The sequence below is a fragment of the Leucopleurus acutus genome (genome assembly GCF_964270905.1).
Source record: "Leucopleurus acutus genome assembly, chromosome: 5".
Lineage (NCBI taxonomy): Eukaryota > Metazoa > Chordata > Mammalia > Artiodactyla > Delphinidae > Leucopleurus > Leucopleurus acutus.
The window spans coordinates 52,211,535-52,237,116 of record NC_139147.1 but is presented as its reverse complement, the minus strand read 5'-3'; the positions used below and the strand labels follow the sequence as shown (position 1 = coordinate 52,237,116).

Below are 25,582 nucleotides of genomic sequence, written 5' to 3'. Positions count from 1 at the left end.
AAACAAATCTATAAAAATAGTTAGGACGTAACTCTGTTCAAATAAATACAAAATAAATAGGCTCCAAGCAGCGTGATACGTTGCATCACTGGAATGTGAGGCTGGTCCCACTTTGCCCCAGTTGGGATTGGACACGAACCCCCAGGGTGTCAGAAACAGACTTTAATGCAGTCGGCCAAGCCATTGGCTCTCTTTGTCTTCCCTCTGGAAGAACAGAACTTGTACATTTGTCCAGCTTGTCTTTTCCAACAATACATAATTAAGGCCTTGAACACCTTTTCCTTCTCTCACCAGGGCGTGCAGACTCAGGGCAGAAACTGCCCTTCTTGCTTCAACACAATGCCCACTGCCCTCATGCCAGCGGGGAGGGAGAGGGAGTTAGTTCTGAGCTGGTGCCAGTCCTGACAGAGGCCGGGGCCAGCTCAGAGCCCCAAGAGCCCCCAGCAGCAGGCAGCAGAGGCCCTCTGGGTCCCAGGACCCATGAAGCCACGCGCCAGGACGCCAGGCAGCCTTGCCCTCGTCATGCACACGGGGATCCAGGTGCCCATCTGCAGGGCAGCTCAGAAGCCACACTCCTCCCTCTTCCCTGCCAGTGGCTGCACTGCCAGTTGGGAAGTCAGGCTGAGGTCGGGTAGAATTACGCTTCCCCATGGACTGAGCGGACTGAGCATTTGATCTGCGTCATAGGCCGTGAACTTGATGGCCGACTCGGGGGCTGTTTTGAGGACGTCGATGCCGTTGCCCCGCCAGAGTGATTTGGCCCCTCCTGCTCGAATCATCTGGGTGAAGCCACCCACGATGCACATGTTGTTCCTGCGGGAGGTGTGGACCTGCATGAGCACCTTGAGTCTGTCCAGGGGGGCCGTGCAGGTTCTCGATACAGCCCCTGCCCCACCGCCAGCCACCAGGTGTCTCCACCACATCCCTGTCTGCCTCTCCTCCGCCGTGAACTCATCGGGGACCGTCAGATTCTCACCCATATCAAAGATCGTGGAATGCTTCCAGTACAGGATGATCTCAGGGATGTTTTCCACGGGATGCAGGAGGCGATAGTCTCGCCACTCGTTCCAGTCGATGGTCGTCGTACCATTCTTGTCCATGCTCTTGAGGATTTTTTCTGCCTGCTGTTCAGATATCTTGACTCCCAGGTCCCGCAGGGACCGCATGATCTCCTGCGCATCGATCCATCCATCATTCTTCTTGTCCAAACTCTTGAATACCAGCCTCAGTTTCTTCTCGTGATTTTGGCAATAATGGGCAAACTCTTCAAAGTCTAGCTGCCCATCGAGGTCTTTGTCGCCAGCTTGTACAATTTTCCGGATCTCGCCCTCTATGCGGTGCAGTCCCAGGAGCCGAAGTCCCATGGTCAGGTCGTTGACACACAGGCGGCCTTCGCGGTTGACTTCGAGAGTCTGGAAAAGGCTCCAAAGGCGCAGCCGGTGGTGCGGTCCCCCGCAGACGGTGCCGCCGCAAGGGTCCACGGACGCTGGCGATGAGGCGGACGGCTAGGCCGTGGCTGCGACATCCGGCAGCGGGGAAGCCACACAGCGGAACAACACACTGCTCACCACCGGGCGTGAGGCAGGGGTGACGGGCCGGCGGGGAGAGCGCGGAAGACACGCAGGTGTCCTTAGTCCAGTAGCGTGGACTCCAGGTGCCGGCAAGCTGGCGGAATGGGCAGCTTCCGGGTGCTCAGTCATTTAAATGTCTTATCTTTCATCTGTCTCCAATACATTCCCCTATGTAGGGTAATTAAATTACACTATTTTGACCACTCCATAACCGTGCTGTACCTATGGCAAAAACTTCATTCTAGATACCTTATTCATTAGACCTTCTATTTTGATTCTGTCCAATATTAGTTCCACTTTTTAATTAAATTTCATGCTAAATGACTCTCTTTATCGGTTAGTTGAGAATAACAAAAACATGATGTATCATACAATTTTGAAATTTAATAATTAAAAGATCTGGAAATGCAGTTTTTTTTTTTTTTTTTTTTTTTTGATTCAAGAGAATCTAAAACCCCATTAGGAAACTTTCTTTTGTCTGACTAATGATGTATAAGAACAGTGAGAGTCATGGGTGATGGATCCTCTTGGAAGAAATCAATTACTGTCTCATCCACTCTTTCCCTGTGGGGATAGAATGAATGTCAGTACAATTCCAGTTGGCACAAAACCTTGCAAAATGTTTCCCTTTCTTGCTAGCATTTGAAAACGTTTCAAGTAAAAGAAGGCACTAACCCTGTTGTTTGTGTAATTTCTTTCTCTCTTCTTGCCTTTCTTTCACTGGACCACAGAAACAATGCAAATTTCACTGGATTAATATGATTCAGTTACTATACTCTGAAATGTTTAATTTACCCTCATTGTAAGAATTTGAGAAATATTTACATTTTCTTTTCTTTTCTAAGCTGATTTGAAATCCAATAAGATAACTCTGAAGTAAACTTAACATTTTTAATTTGTGTGAAAAATGTGTCTCTTGCTGATGGGGTTGGTGACAAAAGAGAAATGACAAACTAATGTCTCTTATTCTTTAATTATTGTATCAGCCAGCAACTGTCTTCCTCAAGCTCAGTCATAGGCTAAAGCTGTAATGTTAAAATCATAAATATCCTGTTTTTGGCACAAAAAATCCTAAAACAGTAGTGGGGAGGGACATTAACTATTCTCTTACCCTGCACAGCAGTTTGGTGTGGGTCCAACTCAAGCAAGCTATCACCTACTCTCCCTGGCCAAAATTATCTGTTCACTCTGAAGAAATTATGCTCCTCAAAGACCGTGAAGCTTCCCACTGAACTTCATGTGATGTTTAAAACCAGTCCAAGTGGTGGTAAAAAACTAAAAGAGGGCTTCCCTGGTGGCACAGTGGTTGAGAGTCTGCCTGCCGATGCAGGGGACGCGGGTTCGTGCCCCGGTCCGAGAAGATCCCACATGCCGCGGAGCGGCTGGGCCCGTGGGCCATGGCCGCTGAGGCTGCGCGTCCGGAGCCTGTGCTCCGCAACAGGACAGGCCACAACAGTGAGAGGCCCGTGTACCGCAAAAAAAACACAAACAAAAAAACTAAAAGAACTTTACATGTTAGATGGATGAATGAGTAAAGGAGATTTCTAAGGTAACAGAAGTACTATGAGTAGGTAAACTGGAGACTAGGTACATTGCTAATAAAGTCATACAAACTCAATTGAAATAAATGAGACTGCTCTAGGTCACCAGTCTGCAACCTTTGGAGAATAGATCAATATTTTTAAGGTACCTTTTAAGAAACACTCATCTTAAAAGATTCCTGGAGTGGAGGGGGAAACTTCCATGGTTACAAATGTTGGAGAAACTCTGCACACAATACATCTTCTTTTGCAGATTTGTAATGTATATCAAACACATTAAAACACCAGTCTCTAAATGGGGTACATCAATATCATAGGGTGCACAAGATAATTCAATAGGAGGTAGGAAGGAAACTTGAGAACATTTTTTAATATTTATTTTTATAATATTTCTATTTCATTTTATTTTTATGTCTTTTATAATGTATATAACATTATCACAACAATGAGTTATTCAATTTACATGTGAATACATACACTTCTATTGAGAATAATGCTCAATTGTTACTGATGTATGAAGAAAAAATTTGCACACTTCATTAATCTTAGAACTTCTGTAGTAAAACATTACTTTGAATTTAAATCATATAGGCGACTTTATGTGTATGTATGTATCACTGATTATGATCCAATGAAACACACTTTGTGAATCACGGTTTTAGTAGCCAGAAGCTTTATTTTTTTCCAGACAGGATGCTTCCATTTACTATATCTGCTAACAGGGGAATGACAATGACCTGGATTTTAGAGTGTGTTTTGCGAATTCAACTATTCTTGGAAAGTCTTTATCAGAGAGGACATAACTGAAGGAAAAGTATCAAGAAATAGAATTTTGGGACTTCCCTGGTGGCACAGTGGTTAAGAATCTACCTGCCAATGCAGGGAACACAGGTTCGATCCCTGGTCCAGGAAGATCCCACATGCCATGGAGCAACTAAGCCCGTGTGCCACAACTACTAAAGCCCATGTGCCTAGAGCCTGTGCTCCACAACAGAAGCCACCGCAGTGAGAAGCTCACACACCACAACGAAGAGTAGCCCTGCCTCGCCACAACTAGAGAGAGCCCGCTCACAGCAACGAAGACCCAATGCAACCAAAAATAAATAAATTTTAAAAAAGAAAAGAAGAAGTAGAATTTTTACCTTAGCTAACATGTTAGTCTATCACATATTAATGGATGCTGTTAAAAGATATGCAATTCCTAGGTCAGAGATGAATGATGGCCTGACTGGTAGCCAGAGTGTCAGCATTTTGGGGTAGGGGTAGGGGCAGTTCTCTAAGATCCAGGTCCCACAGGTAGACATGAGGAAGGCTAGATAACAGCTGCACACATCATGAGCTGCTTTCAGGAGGGGAATCCTGAGATTCGGTAGTCTGGGTCTTTCATAATGAGCAAAAACATGCTTCCACTTTGCTTTGGATAAATCCAATATCTCTGTCTTTCAAGGCTGTTCACTATCCAGACATCCTTGAAAAAATGGTCTTGAATTCAAGGCAATCAGTGCCTCTGCTTGCGAGATATGCAGAAACATGCAAAATTCACGGAGAAATGTCTCCCATTTAAGCTGTGCTAATGGATTTGGCTTTACAAAGCGTAAACCAACATACGTGCACCTAGCCAATGATCTCTTTCAAATCCTTCCACACAGGATCATCTTCATGGATACACAGCCAGTGCAAACACACAAAGCCCTATGCTCAGAAACCACACAAGGAACTCTGGCTTAATGGCCTGCGATTGCTTCTCATTGCTGTCTTGAAACTCTTAATAATGTTATCTTAGATCTTACGTTTGGTAAGTGAAGTCCTATGAGACAATGGAGCAGTTGGCAGGCCCTTGAAGTCTTGGTTTGTGCTTAATCCTGTCTCTTGCCACCTCCCTGCCTCCTGGGAATGGGTTCTATGCCATCTACTGTCCCTGACACCCCATACCCTTGCCCAGCCTCCCCATGCAGGAAGGATGTTACTCTCTCCCTGGGGCAGCGACTAGGTTGTGTTAGTTGGGAGAGACCTTTGTTTGCTGTTGCCCTTCTCCCCACACAAAGGCCTTGGATGGGTTGCGGTGGCAGCCATCTCACCCTGGGCTGACAGTTACACGTGCACCCAGAGGGTGGGCAGGCTGAGACTAGGTATGGGTGAGAGAAAGCCGCTAGCCCACCCTTGATCCAGTGCATCCTGAGTACGGAGGATGCATCCGTGCATGCACAGAGATTTAAAGACCCTGGATACTGCCTGTTCACCATGGTTGGGGCGGCAGGCCTATGGGAAGAGGAGGTGCCTGGCTCGACTTTTCCAGATCACCACCACCCCTCCCCCGCTTCAGGTTGCAATATATCAGTCTAGCAGCAGGCAGGAAAAGTTGCCCAGCACGTATGTCCTGAGCCACAAGCAGGGACCCCTAGGCACAAATAAGTGTTTGCACTGGCCCCATGAGTATACCAGTTCCCAAGGGAGCACTCCCCCTGCTGACTCAATGCCCGGCAGGGCATCTTTTCTGCCTTCCAACCTTCCTGAATCTAGTTTTCATTGTCTTTTCTAGTCATTTTGAGGCACCCTCCAGGGATTAACTCTGGAATACAAATTGTATAATTTCAGTAATTCTTTAAATGAGTTAGTGCCTTTATATTTCCAGTTACAACTGGCATTGTACAATATAAAAAGAAATGCTTAAATTAAGTGCTAGTAATTTAATATTTTAATTTTTCTTTACTTAGAGTGGCATTATATGACAAAGAAAATACATAATGGCAAGCTGAGAGAAAGACAGCAGAAGAAAGGAAAAGTTTATATCGAGTACTTTTAGTGCTTTTTTTTCCTGCTTTTGCAACAAAGGTCCTTGCATTTTCATTTTGCACTTGGCCACTGCAATATATGCATCAAGCCCTGCTCACTCTAGATATCTCTGCTTCACCTCACCCTTCACCTGAGAACTCGCTGGATTTGAAAACTGTTAGAGGAGGTGTCCGTACTCTGTATGCGTACCATACTCTCTTTTTTCCACTTATTACAAGGGACAAGGAGTCCCTGCTTCTATTCTATCAAGGAGGTAGTCCTGCAACTTATCCCCTTGCATCCTGCACCCTTTACTCTTGTTCCTATCAGGGACTTCCCACGTGGATTTATCCTCTCGTCTGAATCATGAAATCTTCACGTTTTCCACCTCTCCTGTACGATTCATATAAACATGCACTGATAACTTTAACATGTACATTTAACATCACATACAAAACAGGAAAATCTCTTAATCCCACCACCTGCTTTTAGCTGCCTTTTCATTTCTCTGCTCTCTTTGGCAGCAAAAATTCTCAAGAGTTGTGCACACTCACTACCTCCCTGTCTTCACTTCAAATTCACTCATCCTCCCACTCCACTCCTGCTACTGTCTGTACACCACTAAATTTGCTTATTAAATTACCAAATGATCCCTTAATGCCAAAGTCAGCGCTCACTTATCTAGTCCCCATCATACTTGACTTTTCAGCAGCATTCAGCATAGCTGATGACTCCTTCCTTATTTTTATTTTTATTTTTTTGCGGTACGCGGGCCTCTCACTGTTGTGGCCTCTCCCGTTGCGGAGCACAGGCTCCGGATGTGCAGGCTCAGCGGCCATGGCTCACGGGCCCAGCCGCTCCACGGCATGTCGAATCTTCCCGGACCAGGGCACGAACCCGCGTCCCCTGTATCAGCAGGCGGACTCTCAACCACTGCGCCACCAGGGAAGCCCAACTCCTTCCTTCTTGGAATTCTTGGCTTCTGTGACTTCTCTCCCACCTCACTATTAATCCACCTTGTTGGCTATTTAACAGTTTTCTGCTGACTCCTTCTCTACCAAAACCTTAAATGTTGGAAGGCATCCAAAACTACATGCTACATGTCTCTCTAATCTTGTCTATTCTCTCTCTCTCTCTCTCACTATATATATATATTCTCCAGTTTGCATCTCCGATTATATATCCAATGGCCTCATCTCAAATGTCTAACAGGCATTTCAAAGTTAATATGGCCAAAATGGAACCCTTGATTTTCCTCAAGTATGCTGTGCTCTGTCTTTTTGAGCTCAGTAAATGATATCATCTAATCAGTTACTCAACCCCTTGATTTATCTTTCCTTTAACTTTCACACGTTGTCCATCAGCTAGTACCATTTTCAAACATATAAGCCTAGTTGGAATCTATACTCTTTTCTGTCTGCTCAGATACCATCGTAACCTGAACTACCGAAACCTCCTACCAGCAAGACGCTTTACTAGTCTCATTTCTACACTTTCTCATTGTAAACCTGACAGTAAGCTGAGTGATTTTTTAAAATCATAAATTATATTATGTTAGTGTTTAGCTCTTAAAATGAGTACCTTGGCTTTATAAGTTCACGCACTACTTGGTACCTGCCTATGTTTCCAAGCTCATCCTGTATTATTTTTCCCAGCATATTCCAGACACACTGGTCCCCTCATTCCTCTCCCAGGTCCACAGAGCTCATTTTCTTGAGAGCAGACACCTTAGAGGACTGACTCATATCTGAAATAGTACTAGGAATATAGTATCCAATAGATGTTAAACAAATAAATACATTATTTATCTTTCCATTTATCCATCCTTTTTTAATATGGATTTATTAAGTACCCCCTATGTTATTATTTGAGGATAAATTTAATACTTTCATACTTAGAAAATACCACAAAAATCTCTATGAAATACGTACTTTCATATATAATAGTTTCTGTTTTTAAAGTTCATTTCATTCCCTTAAACAGAAACACTTATTTGTTACTTTAATAGTGTGGTTTGGTTGTTTCCTTTACACTATTAGTGTAATTGACTGGTAGAATCATGGTTGTGGGAAACCATATAGCTTAATGGAATTCTCAAGGACCAGGAAATAAAATCCATCCTGACTTTATGCCTTTATTATTCTTCACCCTGTGCACATCCTTATCTAGAGAATGGTATTAGTATAATACCTATATCAGGATGAGCAACTTTACGAAGCAGAGTGTTATGTAACTCTGTCCTACTTCTGGTAAAATGAAGGTGAATAAGCAAATACGCATAGGCTGGAAGCCCCAGAGCACTCACATTTTCATCTGATCTTTTACATTTTGGAGATTCTGCTATTAAAACATTTTCTCTGTGTGAATTTGTATGCTCTCTAGAGGACCATTCAGTTACACTAATGAGATTATCAAATGGTCTATTGATTAGGACCACCAAATGAATGGTAGAGGGCAGTAGAGTTTGGGGATACTACTGACTGAGCTAAGTTATACTCGACAGTGGGGCACAAGGGGCAGGACTCTTTTTCTTTTTTTCTGCCAAGACTAAATGCACTCCTCTTCAAGTCTGTTTTCTCTGGGAAGCCTTTCATACTGCTCAAGTCTCAAATTCTCTTATCACAGGGCTTATTGTGCTGCACCAGCTTTTCATTCCTCGATATCCTCCGTTAAGTTATAAACTCTGTGACGACAAGAACTATAACTGCCCTGACTATGGCTATTTCCCTATTGAATTGAATGAATGAGTGAATGGACAGATGGAATTGAATAATAAGTGAATGGAGTGTTAAGGCAATAGTTCATGATCACCTGAAAGAACAGTGTGAAGGTATACAGTAGCCTATGAGAGATCTTCTTTCATGTTTGACCTCTCTTATTTGAATCAGGGAATAAAGGGAATTAAAAGAAACCCTGGAATGGTATTTGTGGACTATTTACACCCTGTATGAGGCTGTTTGCTGGGTTTGACAATAATAAAAAAAGAGAGAGAAAAAGGAACAAAGAAACCTCATGACGCAATTCTGACTCTATTTCTTACTGTAGGTTTATTGGTTATGGTTTATAAAATTAAGAAAATAATACCTGTCTTGAAAATAATACCTGTCTTGAAAAATACCTAGGTATGGTGTTAGTAAAATTAGAAAGATATTAGCCACCATATTATGGTAGATATTATCATTATTTGCTTGTACTCCTTGGATGGCAATTTGTAAAATTTTACAGCAATATTAAATATTGAGACTTTTTTTCATCCTTTTTCTAGGACTTAATTCATGCATAAGATAAAGCAATGATTTTTAGATCAATATATAGAATAAAGCAATGATCTTTAGACTACTTCCAATAAATTATTAATTACTAATCATTTGCATATTCAAATATACAAATGCATGTTTTGTAAGAGAGTTATTTCTTTTTTTATATCAGACTTCTAAGTTTAAGTTCCAAGGACCTGAAGTTAGAATTTTTAGTTTCCAAAGTAGTTGATATCTCACCTTTGAAAACAGAATAAAGTTGGTGTTTCTCCTTCTAAAAATCACAAAGGTGTTTAAGTAACTTACTGTTCTAGACAATGGCTCATTTTAACACCTGCCTGCCTCTTGACTATATCCTTGTAGTAAATATTATCTACCATACTGATTACATATCTCTTTCTAATCTCATCTCATTTCTTCCATCTCCTCAGTTTGAAGACAGAGATTATACTACATGAGGTAATCTGTTTTGAAAAAAAACAAAAAGCCCTTGCACTCAACCCATATACATACCATTTTCCCCCTGGAATTAGGTCTTCCATACTTACTTGAAATAATCATATATCTTAGTATAAACAGTAGATTTTAAAAGAGATTAGGCTGTTGTTTTGTGGATGGTTAAAAGGTATTGTGATTTTTAAAAATGGCTTTTCAGAGGTGAATCACTGGTTTAAGCATAGGTAAGGTAGAAGTGAACAGAAGTTATTACCCTCTGAAATTTCACTGGTGATTTTTGTTCAGTTTATAGTTTTCCCATGGACTGGTGCCCAGCCTCAACTCTTACGCGTACTTCAGCACTGCTGATGGGAGCTTCCCCTGAGAGGGGATGTGTGATTGGTCCCTGGGGTCTGGTACTAGAGAGCCATCCTAACTTAGGGATGAAATGAAGCTGAAAACTTTTCTTGTAACTTTTGGTCATTCCATAATACCTAACCTTCTCAGTTCAAACCAGTTAGATGAAATGAATACTTCTGTACCAATAACATGCAAACTACAAAGAGATTAGTAAACGTTAAGAAGTACTACTCAGGGCTTCCCTGGTGGCGCAGTGGTTGAGAGTCCGCCTGCCTGTGCAGGGGACACGGGTTGGTGCCCCGGTCCGGGAAGATCCGACATGCCGCGGAGCGGCTGTGCCCGTGAGCCATGGCCACTGAGCCTGCGCGTCCGGAGCCTGTGCTCCGCAACGGGAGACGCCACAACAGTGAGAGGCCCGCGTACCGCAAAAAAAAAAAAAAAAAAAAAAAAAAAAAGTACTATTCAGAGGACATTGACAATCAGACTCACCTCAGTTTTTTGGTTTTGTTTTTAGGATGATATAATTTTCAACTGATAGTGTTTTTTTAATATGTATACACAAAACCACCTCTCCACCCAAATTTCTCTACACACAGGGTAGGTTGAGCTGCTGTCAAATTTAATCAAGCAGAATTGACTTTTACTTGGACACTGGTATGTTAATGAAGGTTCTTAAAATCTGTCAGGGTATTTCTATGGCAAACCGTACCAAATTGTATTGATAGTTATCAAATTTAAACGAAGATATTTGTTCACCGGAAGCACAATGCAGGGGAAGTTAGAAGTCAAACATAACTGAAAGAGTTAACTTCTTTATTTAAGAATGGGTATTGTTATTACTAAATGTTCTCTGTGTGAGTTTAATTTACCAGGAATACCTGACACCACCCTCACCTTCCCACCCCTTTGCCCCTTTAAATAGTTGGTAATCATTTATCAGATCTGTGTTCCAGCCCATCCATGTTTCAGGGGCTGGATGCATGACTTGGCCCTGTGTGTGTGTGTGTGTGTGTGTGTGTGTGTGTGTGCGTGTGTGTGTGTTTATATATGTGTGTATGTGATTCGATTTTTCTTGATCTTATTGGCTGTGTTGATAATGGCTTCTTGCAATGTCTTTGTTCAGATTGTGTATGTATTTCAGTCCTGCAGGCACCCTCAACAATGTCTCAAGTCAAACTATAATCACCCCTGAGCTTGCTGACCTAATTACAAATCTTTACAAATGTCTTTGCTTATCTGTTTGGTCATTTGCTTTGTTCTGCTGCATTTTTCTCTTCCTCCTACTCCCCTAATTTTTCTCCAGTGCTCATACCCATATTTGGGCTGAAGAATCTTTACACTTGAGGTTTGTTCTTTCCCACTCTCTGAATGCGGTGAGGATATTCATCCCAAATTTGAGGTAGGAAATGTTTGGCTTTATGCGGTATTACTAGGAGCAGTTATTGTTATAAAGCAAAAGAGAAACTGTTTTCTGAACGTTTTCTTGCCCTCTGTCTTGTTCTTGCTCCTTCATTTAAAAAACAGTATATATTAATTGCAGAAAAAATTGAACATAAAAACTATAAAAGAGAAAGTGAAAATCGCTCATATACTCAAATCCTTGAAAGAACCCCTACTAACTATATGCTATACTGCCTCTGATCTTTTCCCAGTAAATATGAGTGCTGGTTTGTATATATTTTTAAAAATTTAAATAAAATGCATTTGTATATACATGTACTTATGTATACATACACATATACTTGTATCCTGGGATCATAGTGTATATAAAATATTTTTAGCTTATTTCTTCTCTATTGTATTGTGAATAATTCCCATGTCATTAAGCCTTCTATAGAAACTTTATTTTTAAAACTTCTTTACTATAAAATGAAACATATAGTCATAGAAGCATGGTAACTATGGTCGAACCTAAAGAAAGAAACTCAGCAGTCATACCACCCAGAGATGTCTTTCACTGTTAACATTTTCTTCTATTTCCTTCTAGACTTTTACATACATATACAGAATGTTTTAAAATAAACACTAGTATTATATGGTACAACCCATTTTGTAACCATCTTTTAAATTTATTTTGAATATTTTTCTGTCATAATTTTTAATGTAAACATCATTTAAAATAACTGCATAATAATCTAATTCTTCATGTTTAAACTGTTTTGCCAGCTACGTCAAGACAACAGTGATTAAATCTTCTATTCACCCACTGGCAAAGATATCATCTTGTAAATCTTAACTATTTGCTGGCCATTGTGAATTTTGTAAGGTCCAGAAGAGAAAGGAGAAAAAAAATTGGAATAGATCTTTGGATATTTCCCCCTTCTGTCTTTGGAGTTGAGTGTTATAAAATCTTATTGTTGTTATTTGTATTACAATATTTATTCAGCCATAAGAGTATTAAATCAATTAGGGATTAGCTGGTGATATCTATTCTGTGTTATAATCTTATTTCTTTATCAGAAAAAAGTCCTTTTTACAGAGATTTAGAGACAATAATATAAACAACATTAGAGTCGATTGACAAATTGTTAAGAAGATAAAATATGGATTATGCGTTTGGAAGAAAAAGAGCTGATCATGAAACCATAAGTCCTTATTTGAACTTTAAGTTCAAGTGTTTCAAATGGAATTAACCTATTAATGCAATAGGGAAGTAGTAGAGAAGAGTAGCCTGTAGGGATGAGGCTGAGGGTGGGAAAAACACAAGGGTGATGCAGTATCCTAGGAATGTAAAGATGGGACCTTGTTACCACCTGTAAGATATGACCCTTGAAAGGAATTGAAGGAGGGCCAGATCCAGGTTTCATGAAGATTGAATCTCATATCATTTTGCTTGTCCTCCTTGAGAAAAAAGATTACAAAATTATGACTATAAATTTGGGTGGGAAGGTGAAGGGAGTATTTAGGATGAGAAATCATAACAAGTTACAAATTATAAAACGCTAAAACATACCACAATGATCACAAAATCCAGAATAATACCTTAATATATTCATTAATGAAATTTCTGACAGACATTTATAATCATTTTCCTACATTTCTGGCAGCATACTCTTTGATTGCTTTTTCATATGATAAATATTTTGTAATATCATCTTCTGTGGAGAATAGAAAGCTAATAAAATCTTTACTCTAGCAAGGCTGATATGAAATCGTTCTTTATTATTGATAGTTTAGAAAAGTTTCTTTCTGCTTCATAACTCATTACTGATAATGTCATGCTGTATTTCAGGATTGGTGTCAAATTTGAGAAAGCCTCTGAGTTTATCAAGTGTGAACAGGGAACTTAAAGTTCCTTTTGTGCAATGGCTAATCTTACATACTTCTTGAATTCACGACATTCATAAACCACTCTGCTATCAGGGTCACTGATGCCCTTGTTAGGTCATATTATGTTACCTTCATTGAAATAAGTTTTCATGTCAAGTCAGCAAGAAATTCAAATCATTTTCCAATGATTTATTCTCAGATTATTTGTTAAAATCCTCACATCTATTTATTATTTCTATTTGAGATGCCTCTCTTTCACTTAATGACAGCTTTGGTATAATCTGAAAATTTTCTATTATTATAATTCACTTCCCAGAGTTCAAATAACTTTATTTATTTATTTTTTTTCATTTCACTAAGAAAGAATATCTGCATACAGTAAAATGCAAAGATCTTAAATGGACAATCAGAGTTTTGACAGACATATATCCATGTAACCAACATCTTAACTGAGACATAGATCATTTCTGAGCCCAGGGATTTTACTTTTGTGCCTTTTCTGTCAATCCTCACCTTTACACCCTTGCAGGCAACTATTCTCATTTCTAACATGATAGGTTAGTTTTGTCTATTTTTGTATTTCATATAAATAATGTCATAAAATATTTTTTCTTTTGTTTATGGATTCTTTGACTCAAAATAATTTTTTAAGAATCATTCATGCTCTTACATGTAACAACAATTCATTCTTTTTTTTTTTTTGCGGTACGCGGGCCTCTCACCGTTGTGGCCTCTCCCATTGCGGAGCACAGGCTCCGGCCGCGCAGGCTCAGCGGCCATGGCTCATGGGCCCAGCCGCTCCGCGGCATGTGGGATCTTCCCGGACCGGGGCACGATCCCGTGTCCCCTGCATCGGCAGGTGGACTCTCAACCACTGTGCCACCAGGGAAGCCCCATTCTTTTTTTTTTAATTGATAAGTAGGATTCCATTGTATATGACTATTTATCTGTCTTCTTTTGGTAGGAATTTGGGTTGTTTTCAGGTACAAGCTATTATGAATATATTTATCAAGTTGTTTCAACACTATTTGTTGAGAAGTCTTTCCCCATTGAATGACTTTATCCTTTAGATAATCAATTGACTATTTATTGAATTATTTGTCTATGCTTACACTAATTTCACACTGTCTTGATTACTGTAGATAGGGGTCCCCACCCCCTGATCAACTGGTACCAGTCAGTGGCCTGATAGGAACCGGGCCACACAGCAGGGGGTGAGCAGCGGACGAGTCAGCAAAACTTCATCTGTATTTACAGCCGCTCCCCATCGCTCACATTACTGCCTGAGCTCCGCCTCCTGTCAGATCAGTGGCGGCATTAGATTCTCATAGGAGTGCAAACCCTACTGTGAACTGCACATGTGAGGGATCTAGGTTGCATGCTCCTTATGAGAATCTAATGCCTGATGATCTGAGGTGGAGCTGAAGCGGTGATGTTAGCGCTGGGGAACGGCTGCAAATACAGATTATCATTAGCAGAGAGGTTTGACTGCACAGAGACCATAATAAATTAACTGCTTGCAGACTCATATCAAAACCCTATCAGTAAGTGGCAAGTGACAATTAAACTGCATCTGGTGGCAGGCTTTATAGTGGCAAGTGAGTTGATGTACTTCAATTGTACAGCTGCATCTGGTGGCGAGTTTTCAGTCAGAATCTGACACTTATTTTAGTCCATGCGTGGCCCACCCATTATTTTATTTGCCACTTCCACCCGCGCCTCTTTCCTGCACTGCGCACTTGTCTCAGTCACAGTTTTGGTAAGCCCACAAGCTAACTCTAGCCAAAATGAGTAAAAAACAAACGTCGCTGGAGAGCTTCTTTGAAAAGGGGGAAAGACCTAATGATGAGACAGCAGAAGACTCTAAGACTGCCAACAAAAAGAAAGCTGCATTTAAAAGAAAATACCAAGAGTGCTACTTAAATTACTGGTTCATTGCAACAGGTGATTCACATTCTCCAAGCCCACTTCGTATAATATGTGGCAACCGGCTATTCAACGAAGCCATGAAACCTTCAAAACTGCTTCGCCACATGGAGACCAAGCACCCTGCCTTTGGAGTTTTTCAAAAGAAAAAGATGTGAACATGAAGAACCGAAGCAGTTATCAAAGGCCACCACTTCTTCACATGTGTCTGCGCTGAGAGCATAATTCTTAGTGTCTAATCGTATTGCTAAATCTAAGAAGTCCTTTACTACTGGTGAAGAGTTGATCCTGCCTGCTTCTGAGGACATTTGCTGTGAACTTTTAGGAGAGGCTGCATTTCAAAAGGTTGCACATGTTCCTCTTTCGGCTAGCACCATAACTAGATGAATTGATGAAATAGCAGAGGATATCGAGGCACAATTGTTAGAGAGGATTAATGAGTCACCGTGGTACACAATCCAAGTTGACAAGTCTACTGATGTTGACAGCAAGGCAACAATGCTTGTTTTCGTGGGATATATTTTTCAGGAGGATGTGCATGAGGATATGTTATGTGTACTTTTGTTGCCAACCAATACCATAGCTGCAGAACTATTCAAGTCTTTGAATGATTACTTATCAGGAAAACTGAATTTGTCATTTTGTGTCAGTATATGCACGGATGGAGTGGCTGCCATGACTGGACGGCTTTCTGGTTTCACCACTTGGGTAAAAGAGGTCACTTCTGAATGTGAGTCTATGCATTGTATCATCCATAGAGAAATGCTGGCTAGCCAAAAAATGTCACCTGAACTTTAACAACATTTTGCAGGATGTGATTAAAATTATCAACCACATTAAAGTACATACCCTTAATTCACGTCCGTTTGCGCATCTCTGTGAGGGGATGGACACAAAGCACACACGTCTCCTCTTATACATAGAAGTGAGATGGCTTTCTAAAGGTAGATTTCTGGCTAGGGTTCTTGAGTTAACGAGAGCACTCCAGATATTTCTTTTAGAAGAATAGTCACCACTGGCAGCATATTTGAGTGTCACATAATGGGTAGTAAAACTTGCCTGCTTGTGTGACATATTCAACCTGCTCAACAAACTCAGTCTGTCACTTCAGGGGAGAATGACAACTGTGTTCAAGTCAGCAGATAAAGAGGCTGCATTCAAAGCCAAACTGGAATTATGGGGCGACAAGTGAACTTTGGGACTTTTGTCATGTTTCAGACATTAGCAGAGATTTTGAAAGAGACTGAGCCAGGGCCTTCTTTCTCCCAGCTGGTGCATGACCACCTATCTCAGCTTTGAAAAGAATTTGAGCATTATTTCCCAACCACAAAAGACCCCCGAACTGGGAAGGAATGGATCCACAACCCATTTGTGAATAAGCCAGTTGAATCGACTTTATCCGTGCTAGAAGAGGATCAACTGCTTGAGATCGCAAATGACGGTGGCCTTAAAAGTTTGTTTGAGACAACTTCAAATCTCCATATGCTCTGGATTCAGGTCAAGGCGGAGTATCCTCAGATTGCCACAAAAGCACTGAAAAGCCTGCTTCCGTTTCCAACACCCTATCTTTGTGAAGCAGGGTTTTCTTCAGTGACAGCAACCAAAACGAGATTACGGAATAGACTGAACATAAACACCACACGTCGGGTGTCACTGTCTCCCATCACCCTCACATGGGACCATCTAGTTGCAGGAAAACAAGCTCAGGGCTCCCACTGATTCTGCATTATAGTGAGCTGTATAATTATTTCATTACATATTACAATGTAATAATAATAGAAATAAAGTGCACAATAAATGTAATGCGCTTGAATCATCCCAAAACCATCCCTCCCAGACCTGATCTGTGGAAAAATTGTCCTCCACGAAACCGGTCCCTGGTACCAAAAAGCTTGGGGACTGCTGCTGTAGATTATAAATAGAGCTGCTATAAATATTCTTGTATAAGTCTTTTTATGGATATATTTTTAGTTTCTGTTTGGTAAATACTGGAATTCCTGTGTCATAAGGTAGGTTCATGTTTAACTTTATAAGAAAATGCCAAACAGTATTTCAAAGTGATTGTATAATTTTTCACTGTTTATCATCATAATTTGCTGTTGTCAGTCTTATTTATTTTTCCATTCTAGTGGATGAATCTCCCTTTGTTTTAATTTTCATTTACTATATTCACTCATTAATTCTACTAGTATTTCGTAGATTGCTCATAATTTTCTGTAGAACTGTGAGGTTAGTAAAGGGAATTTTACTTCTTATTAAACAATGCTAATAATAAGTGAAGTTAATATTTTTGCCTCATTCCCTATTTTAGAGGAAAAGTATGCAATATGTCATTATTAAATATGATGTTTGCCATAAGTTTTATACAGATGTCATTTATCAGGTCAAAGTAGTTCCCTTCTATTTCTAGTTAACTAAGAACCTTTTTTCTTTTCATTAATGAATGTTGAATTTATTAAATAATTTTTCTTCATTGACTGGGATTATCATATAATTTTTCTCCTTTATTCTGTTGCAGTATACTAGGTTGAATAGTGTGCTCTCTCCCACCTCCAATTCATGCCTATTTGGAACTTCAGGATGTGACCTTATTTGGAGATTGGGTCTTCATAGATATAATGGGATTAAAATGAGATTATACTGGATTAAGTATGCCTTAATCCAAAGACTGGTATCCTTATAAGAAGGGGGAAATTTAAACACAAAAATACAGAAAAGAGAGTCCCATGAAGCCAGAGATTAGAGTAATTTATGTTCAAGCCGAGGGATGTCAAGAATTGCCAACATGAAGCCAGAGGTTAGGAGAGAAGTATGGAACAGATTCTCCCTTAGAATTTTCAATAGTGAACGACCCTACAGACATCTTGATTTGGGACTTATAACCTCTAGAAGAACTGTAAGAGATTAAATTTCTGTTGTTTTAAGTCACTCAGTTTGCAGTACATTGTTACAACAACCCTAGGAAACTAATACAGATTTTGGTATTAGTTTCCCACAATGTCATTTCCCATTCCCTGGAAAGCAGACTGTGAGATGGATATTTGTAAACAGGAATTTTTTTTTTTTTCTGAATCAACTCTTGAGGGACACTAAAGGAGGCAGGATTGATCAGAGGAAGAAGTTGGACTTTGATGCAATCACAACAAAAGCCTCACCTGAACCCACATGTAATTCTGGAGTAGAATGACCTTTAGAATTGTCCCAAATTAGGGAAAGGAGCCTGGGATTTTATAATCCTGCATCAATCACTCACTTCCAGCACTTCAGGGGAATGAATGCTTCAATCCGGAGGAGGTTGAGGAATCTGAGCAGTACCACAACATATACTATAGTCTACTCCTTGCACTATTTGGAACCATCTTTTTTGTATTATTTCTGGGAGCAGCTCCTTCAGAATTCTGGTGGGCCTCTTTTCCTGGGAAGAGGATTGTTAGTGGCATAAATTAAAGCCTCTGCAGCTGCAGGTAGTATGAGACTAAACTTGATATTCATAATTCATGATTTATTTACTCTACTCTCCATCCTAGATTTCCCTCATTCATGGTTTGATTATTCAGAACATAGTTCTTGAGAGATTTTAGCCCCTGGTCAGTTTTCTTCTCAGATTACGGCTATTGTATTTGTCCACATATCATTTAAGTGGGGCAAAGAAATAAAAAAGACACTTAGGTTGATCACTTAGCTATAAAATATACTCTTCCCATCACCCATTGTGTATCCACAGCCCTTCCTTCTCCTGATGGACAGGGTAAATTACACTTGCCATGTAGTGACTTCTTTTCTTGCATGCTGGTATCTCAGCACAGAGCCTAAAGTGCTCAGGTGATAGTCATAGCTTGAAATTTGTTGAAACTATTATTGTGTTTTCATGGTGAAACCATTCTTCTGGATATCAAGACCTCTAAACTCACAAAACCTAGAACTGTAGGATGGAAGTGCAAAGCGTCACTGAGAGTGATGGTAGGTGGGACCATTTCTCATTCCACACTTTGTTCTCTGTCCCCTATCTATTGGGGATACCACACCATAAAAGGATCATTGATTTAAGAGTACATACTACATCCTGGAGTATAGTACCCATCCTTACAATATATCATCTTCAAGCTTATACCCCAGCTGTGCCTTTAAATTCTGTTCCCTAGCTTAATAGGCCAGTAGCTTTGGGTGTTACAATACATGATAGAAGGAGTGGACACCATGGTCATATACCAACTTCCAAACCTCCTTTGCTGTAAAGTGTGTCTCTATTATTGATGCAATGTTATATTGTGTGGGATCCCATGTTGTTGGATCAAATACTCTGAAAGCTCTCATACAGTGGTTCTGTGGGCAGGTTAGGCAAATCCATATGCAGAATATATATTGATTCTAGTAAAAAGAAATCTCTGACCCTTCCAGGATTGAAGGTGTCCAAAAAAGCCAACTTACTATGAATTGGCTTTAGTTGGGTTATTTTGAGGGATAGTGGTGTATCAACGACTCATCAATGGTCTCTGTTGCTGGCAGGTTGAACATTAAGCAGTAATGGTATGTAGCTCAGACTTGGTGAGTGTGAGTTCACAATGTTGGCCCCATATATAGCTTCCATACCTGCAACCTAGTGCTCATTGTGCTAACACTAGCCAAAGACAAAGGCTAACTGATGTTAACCGACCATGTAAAACCATTTAGTTGTGTTTGACTCCTCAGTGAAGGATGTTCTTTGGTGGGAATTAAAATGGCATACAAAGATCTTCACAGTTTGTGCCTATTCCTGTGGGTTTTACATTAATCTATGGTAAAAGGATTATCTATTTGATGGTAAGTAGCTTAAAATCTCTTATGCTCTAAGAATGCAGATTTTATATTAAAAGAGCATATGGTTGAAAAGAGCACCTATGGGTTGGGTGTTCAGGTATAAATGAGGAATATTGGATGTGGCTGTGGTACCAGCATTACTAGTGAGATAACCACCACCCCAACATCAACTTTGTCTTTTGGAGAGAGAACAATTTATGTTTAAGATGAGTCTCACTTTCTGCCTGGGACGCAAACAGGAAGAACCTAGTTTATAGTGTTATTTTGTTTTCCCATTTTATAGGAAATAATAACTATACATGGAGAGGAATAAAAGGTTACAAGGATTTCAAGTTTCATTTTATGCTTTTTGCTTTTAAGCTAAGTGTCAGACTGATCTTTCCATGCAACTAAGTAGCATTAGCTAGTAGAAAAAGTAGTCCCTCAGCTTGTGAACTGGGGAGCAATTATCATTAAATGTAGCCAATATAAATATTATAAATTCAACCCAAAACTACTTCCAGTAAGAGGAATAGGGGATGTCCTTGTTATGTCTCCATGTATGTGTCTTCAGAGAACTAAGAGCAGAAAATTTCATTTGTATAAATTGGAGGGGATATTAACTATAACTTTCAATTTATGTAACACCTTGCTCCTGAATTCACACTCTGATTATTCCAGAGATTAAGGCCTGAATAATGTTCAGAAAGTAGGCAAAAGAGACATATTTGTATAAATACTATTTCATCAGAGGTAGACTTTCCAAGTGATCACTTCAGTCACATGCTCAGATCTTTAGGAAACCTGATTTGGTTCTTGTCTGACCAAGCCTAGAGTGACTCTTTAAGGCTGGGCCTCAGGTATGACATACTCTACTATATCCAGACCCCTTTTACAATATTTTTATCTCTACTACTGGTTTAATTTATGTATTTAATTTTAGTTTCCAGGGCGCAATATGGCTAATTATTTGAGAACTGCAGAACCTTGTAAGTGAAATTTTTGCTTCCATAATTTGTGGCATATTAACTATAATAATGTACATTTAATTTCCTCATAAAGGATAATTATGCTAATAGAATTATTTGAATAAAATTTTGTACTTTGTGCTGGATTATGTTCTCTACCTACTAATTTATATTAATACAAGTCAGTAAGGAATTTTTAATAAGCCACTTCAATCCTGGGCAGTCAGGTCTGGGAACATCATACAAGCACCACCTCCTCCCTTAGCATACTGGGGAGAAAGGGGTGTCTCACAGTACTGGAGGGCCAGAATTCCTATCAGATAAAAGTTCATGGGGAACATTTTCTAGTTCTAATGTGTAAAACAGACAATTTGGGTGTATGGACTTTGTTGGAGGGAATAAACTAACTTGTGGACATCTGAGAACAAAGCCAGTTTCTTTGATAACAATTTTGTATTCTTTATAAAAGCCAGTCAAGAGTTGTATGAGCATTGTGTGGAAAGAGGTCTTATCTCTATTTCAATATTTAAGGAAGAGTGATTTTTAAAGTCAAATTCAGGCTTCTAGTAGGTTCTACATCACCATGGTAGAGTATGGAGTTTAAGGGAAGGTAGAGATTAGCATTAAGAACCAAGAACTTTGGGTGTATTGCTGCCATTTTTATTCACGTATTCTACATGAGAATTATTATTATTTTTTTTAAATTCCATTGCCTTTATTTAAAAAATAAAACTACTCATTTAAGGAAACATAGACATCTAAGTCATCATTAGATATGGAGTGGCCAATTAATATGCTTGATCAGAAGGCCAGTACTGGTCACTAGTCATTGAAGCACTCATCTTCAAGAGACAAGTTTGGTTGGATTTTATTGCTGGGTTATTGAATTTGGTTTGTGCTTAGAAACCCATGCTTGTTTGTCCACTTACATGAATACTATGACTAGATAATGTGTAAATTTTCTCATACTTTTCTCTTTTGTTTTTGTTAATGCATTAAAATACCATGGTTTGGCAAATGTGCATACTATGTGCCCATTATGGAGTTTGCTATGTGCCAGGCGCTTGTTACTACTGGTGGATTCTATGGTGGTAAAACCAGACTGAATGTCTGCCTGCATGGAGTTATTAGACATGTATTATCACAAATTTAAAGGGCTTAAAGTTGGAACTATCCATTATTTTTTCTGTCCATAGATGTAATAAGCTATTAGGGCAACAACCAAACAATACAGAGCTATAAAGAAAGAAAGTTTTCTATTAGGGCCACACTGGGAGGCCATGACTAAGAGCAGGGATTTGAGGAGTAGAATCAAAAAGTCTTGGGTACAAATCCTGCCTTGAACATGTATTAGTTCTGTGTCCTTGGGTAAGTCATATTCATTCCCTAAGTCTTAGTTTCATCATCTTATAATGTAGACAGTTATAATAGGTACCTAATAAGGTTGTTGTGAGACGAAATGAAATTATTTATATATATATATGTGTGTATATTTATATATATATGTGTATATATATATATATATATATATGGATGAGCAATACCTAGCACATAGTAAGCATTCAATAATTAGTAGCTATTAATAATATAACAGTTGATGAATCACCTTAGTAACTTAGCTAGCAAGTGTAACATACAGATGCATCCTTGCATTTTTAAACAAATTATCTACCTCAACTCAAGAGAAATGTATTACCCAATTTGTGGATAAAGCTCAAACCACTGCAAGAATTAAAAAAGAAATTCTACCATCATGGTTCACTTAATCTATAATGTAGAAGTTGCCACTGTGGTTCTTTAAAAGCAGACAATGTGACTGGTGACATTAAAAGCCTCAATTTTCTATCAATAGAAATAAATTTTAGAATGAAAATGGTGACAAAAGACCTTATTTTCCAGTTGAGAAAACACCTTATTTTCCAGATGAGATAGGAAATGAAGGATACTAAGACTTGTTTGTTTATTTCCCAATTATCTTTCTATAATTTAAAATTTGGAAGAAAAATATAATTTTCTTCAATACCCTTTAGACACTTATTTAATTTCATGCAATGCTCTTTAAATGCACAAAAGGTAAACCCAGGAAGAGTTGAGGTAAATCTATGTAAACACACTATGAATTCTAGCGACGTTCTCATACCACCTGCTTGTGCTATTAAGATGTTTGAAATTTGGCCTCTTGTTCATAAGAAAACTCTTCCCTTTCCCTCTTTGATGATATTTACTTTTACTTTTTTTACATAAGATTTCCTATGAAAATCAATGGTGGCACTAAGCCAAAATGTGAGACATTTCATGAAAGTAAGACTCATAGAATGCATTCTCAATGTTTAGTCAAAGTCATTGTTCTCTGATGAGGGATTGGGTGTTTTATGTCAGCAATGTTGGCCTTTCATCCTGCAAGCTCAATAATCTTTTTCATGAGTTTTGGCTTGTGTACCTGAGGACTGTTTGCCTATAAATTACATTATAAAATTAATACTACATTAATACTGAAGACAATTGCTCTTGTGCTTCTGAGCCTTTGTGCTACAGTGAAAGTTAGTTATATTCTAGCTTATGGGAAATTTGGGGCTTTTAATATTTTCTTTGTCTAATGAGCTCACAAGAGATATTACCTGTACTTTGGAAAATTATGGGTGTTTTATTAATTGTTCCTCTAAATTAGCCTATCTGAGGTCACTTTGTCCTTGGACAGTTAATAGTTCCTTTCTCTGTGTTACTGTAACACTCCATTCACACCATTATTGTAGCACAGAACACAGTCTTATAATTACCTATTTAAAATATGTCTCTTTCCCACTAGACTTGGAACCAGTTTGGAGCAGAGATCTAGCATCCTTTATTGTTAACAGACTAACATCTAATTTGGTGAAGATCCAGACTAGACTTGGTATATGGTAGTATCATGTACTAATACATATTCCCAGAGGTTTGCTATGTTAGACTTTCTCATGAATCTGGTTAAGGTTTTCATGGTAATAGGATATGTCAGGATAGATAGCAAGTTGAGAATTAATATTTATTAAACGCCTACTGTTTGCACTGTTTGTAGGCTATCTTATTTAATTGTCACACTAACACCTGCAAAATGGTAGCATCTGCAACTTAATTTTTAATATTAGGAAGTTTTTACTCAGTACAGTTTAGAAATCATCCCAGTTTCATCAGGTCCTAAGGAATTAGGGCTTGAAAGCATAACTTTAGCCCTCCAGAACCATTATGCTATTATACAGTCTTCTGGCCAGACATAAAGGATCATCAGATCAAGGTTCAAGAGGGAGTAAAACAGTTAAAAACAGAGCCAAGAGACTTTCTAAAAGGACAGGGCACATCATAGTCACAAGGAAGTAAAGTTTTACTCATAATCTAATGGAAGGAAAAGGAATGTTCTATTTCCGGTCTTTAATGGCCATTTGTTTATTGATTGTTTATTCTTTACTATGTGTCAAATATTATCCTGGGATATGGCAATTAATAAGAAATAGTCCCTGATTTCACAAGGAGTTAACTACCTTAATGGAAGGAGATGGATGTTTATTCAAATATATTTCTTGTTATAGGGATTATAAGTACCTATGACAGCATATGAAACAATATAAGAGGGTATTTAAAAACATGAACATTGACATCAGACAAACCTGGATTCAAGTTCTGACCCTGTTATTCAAAAAACTATAAGATCTTGGGCAAATGAGAAACACTTAGCCTCAAATTCTTCAGTTGTAAAATCAGGAAAATAATATACATTTTCATATAACTCATATGACTATTTTTAAGATTAATTTGAATGTATGTCTTTTCACATAAAAAGCACTTATTATTATTAGTTATTATTGTGTACAGGCTATACGAGGTAAACAAAGTTAAGTAGGCACTTACTAGGTAGACAAAACAAGAAAGAACGTTCAAAAGCTACAGCTTATGAGAAAGGAAGGAGGTGGTTTTGGTTTTATTTAGTTTTAAAAAAAAAATTATGAAAAAACAACAAAACAAAACAAAAAAAAAACAAATTAAAGATTAGCAGCTTTCTGATAAATAGCACACATTGGAATTATATAAGTTCCCCGAAGGCCAAGTCTCCTGCCAAAGAAATAAGAATGAATTTGAAGACTTTTGCATATAACCAAGTTTCATATGCATACATTTAGTTTGAGGATGACAAAACAAACAAAAGACACTTCCAGTTCACCCATTTCTAGGTAAAATATTTGTAATCTTCCATGCATATAGAATTTAAATAAAATTGCCAGCAACTGTGTTGACAAGTAGTATTCAGAAGAGTTTTTTGTGCCCAGGAAAATACAGAATAAACTAAACATTTCAAAAAAGAGTAGATAGTGAGTAGGTGGGAGTATATTAGTCCAGTCATATCATGACATTGATGTGGCTGATTAGCATGTATTCAAAATAGCTATGATCAACCAGATACATGCTTACTGAATCTATAGACTGTCTTCACTAAACACAATCCATTTTGTAGAATCCTTTAGATATGTATTTAATACCCAATGCATGATCACATATTCACACTAATTTAAAGCCGAACATGCATTGTGACCTAGTGCTCTTCAAAAGGCAACCTAAATGTCCATCAACAGAAGAATGGATAGAGAAGATGTGGTACATATATACAGTGGAATATTACTCAGCCATAGGAAGGAACGAAATTGTGCCATTCGCAGAGACGTTGATGGACCTAGAGA

The 25,582-nt window shown here is 38.8% G+C and overlaps 1 protein-coding gene across 1 annotated transcript; it reads right to left on the bottom strand.

Moving 5' to 3' along the window:
- Positions 1-560: 560 nt before the first annotated feature.
- On the bottom strand, positions 561-1,700 carry LOC309961736 (calcium-binding mitochondrial carrier protein SCaMC-2-like; the record flags this gene model as incomplete). Its single annotated transcript, XM_082839241.1, is given in 2 exon segments — positions 561-1,505; positions 1,509-1,700. Coding segments are annotated over 2 exon segments (1,137 nt in total).
- Between the last annotated feature and the right edge of the window lie 23,882 nt (positions 1,701-25,582).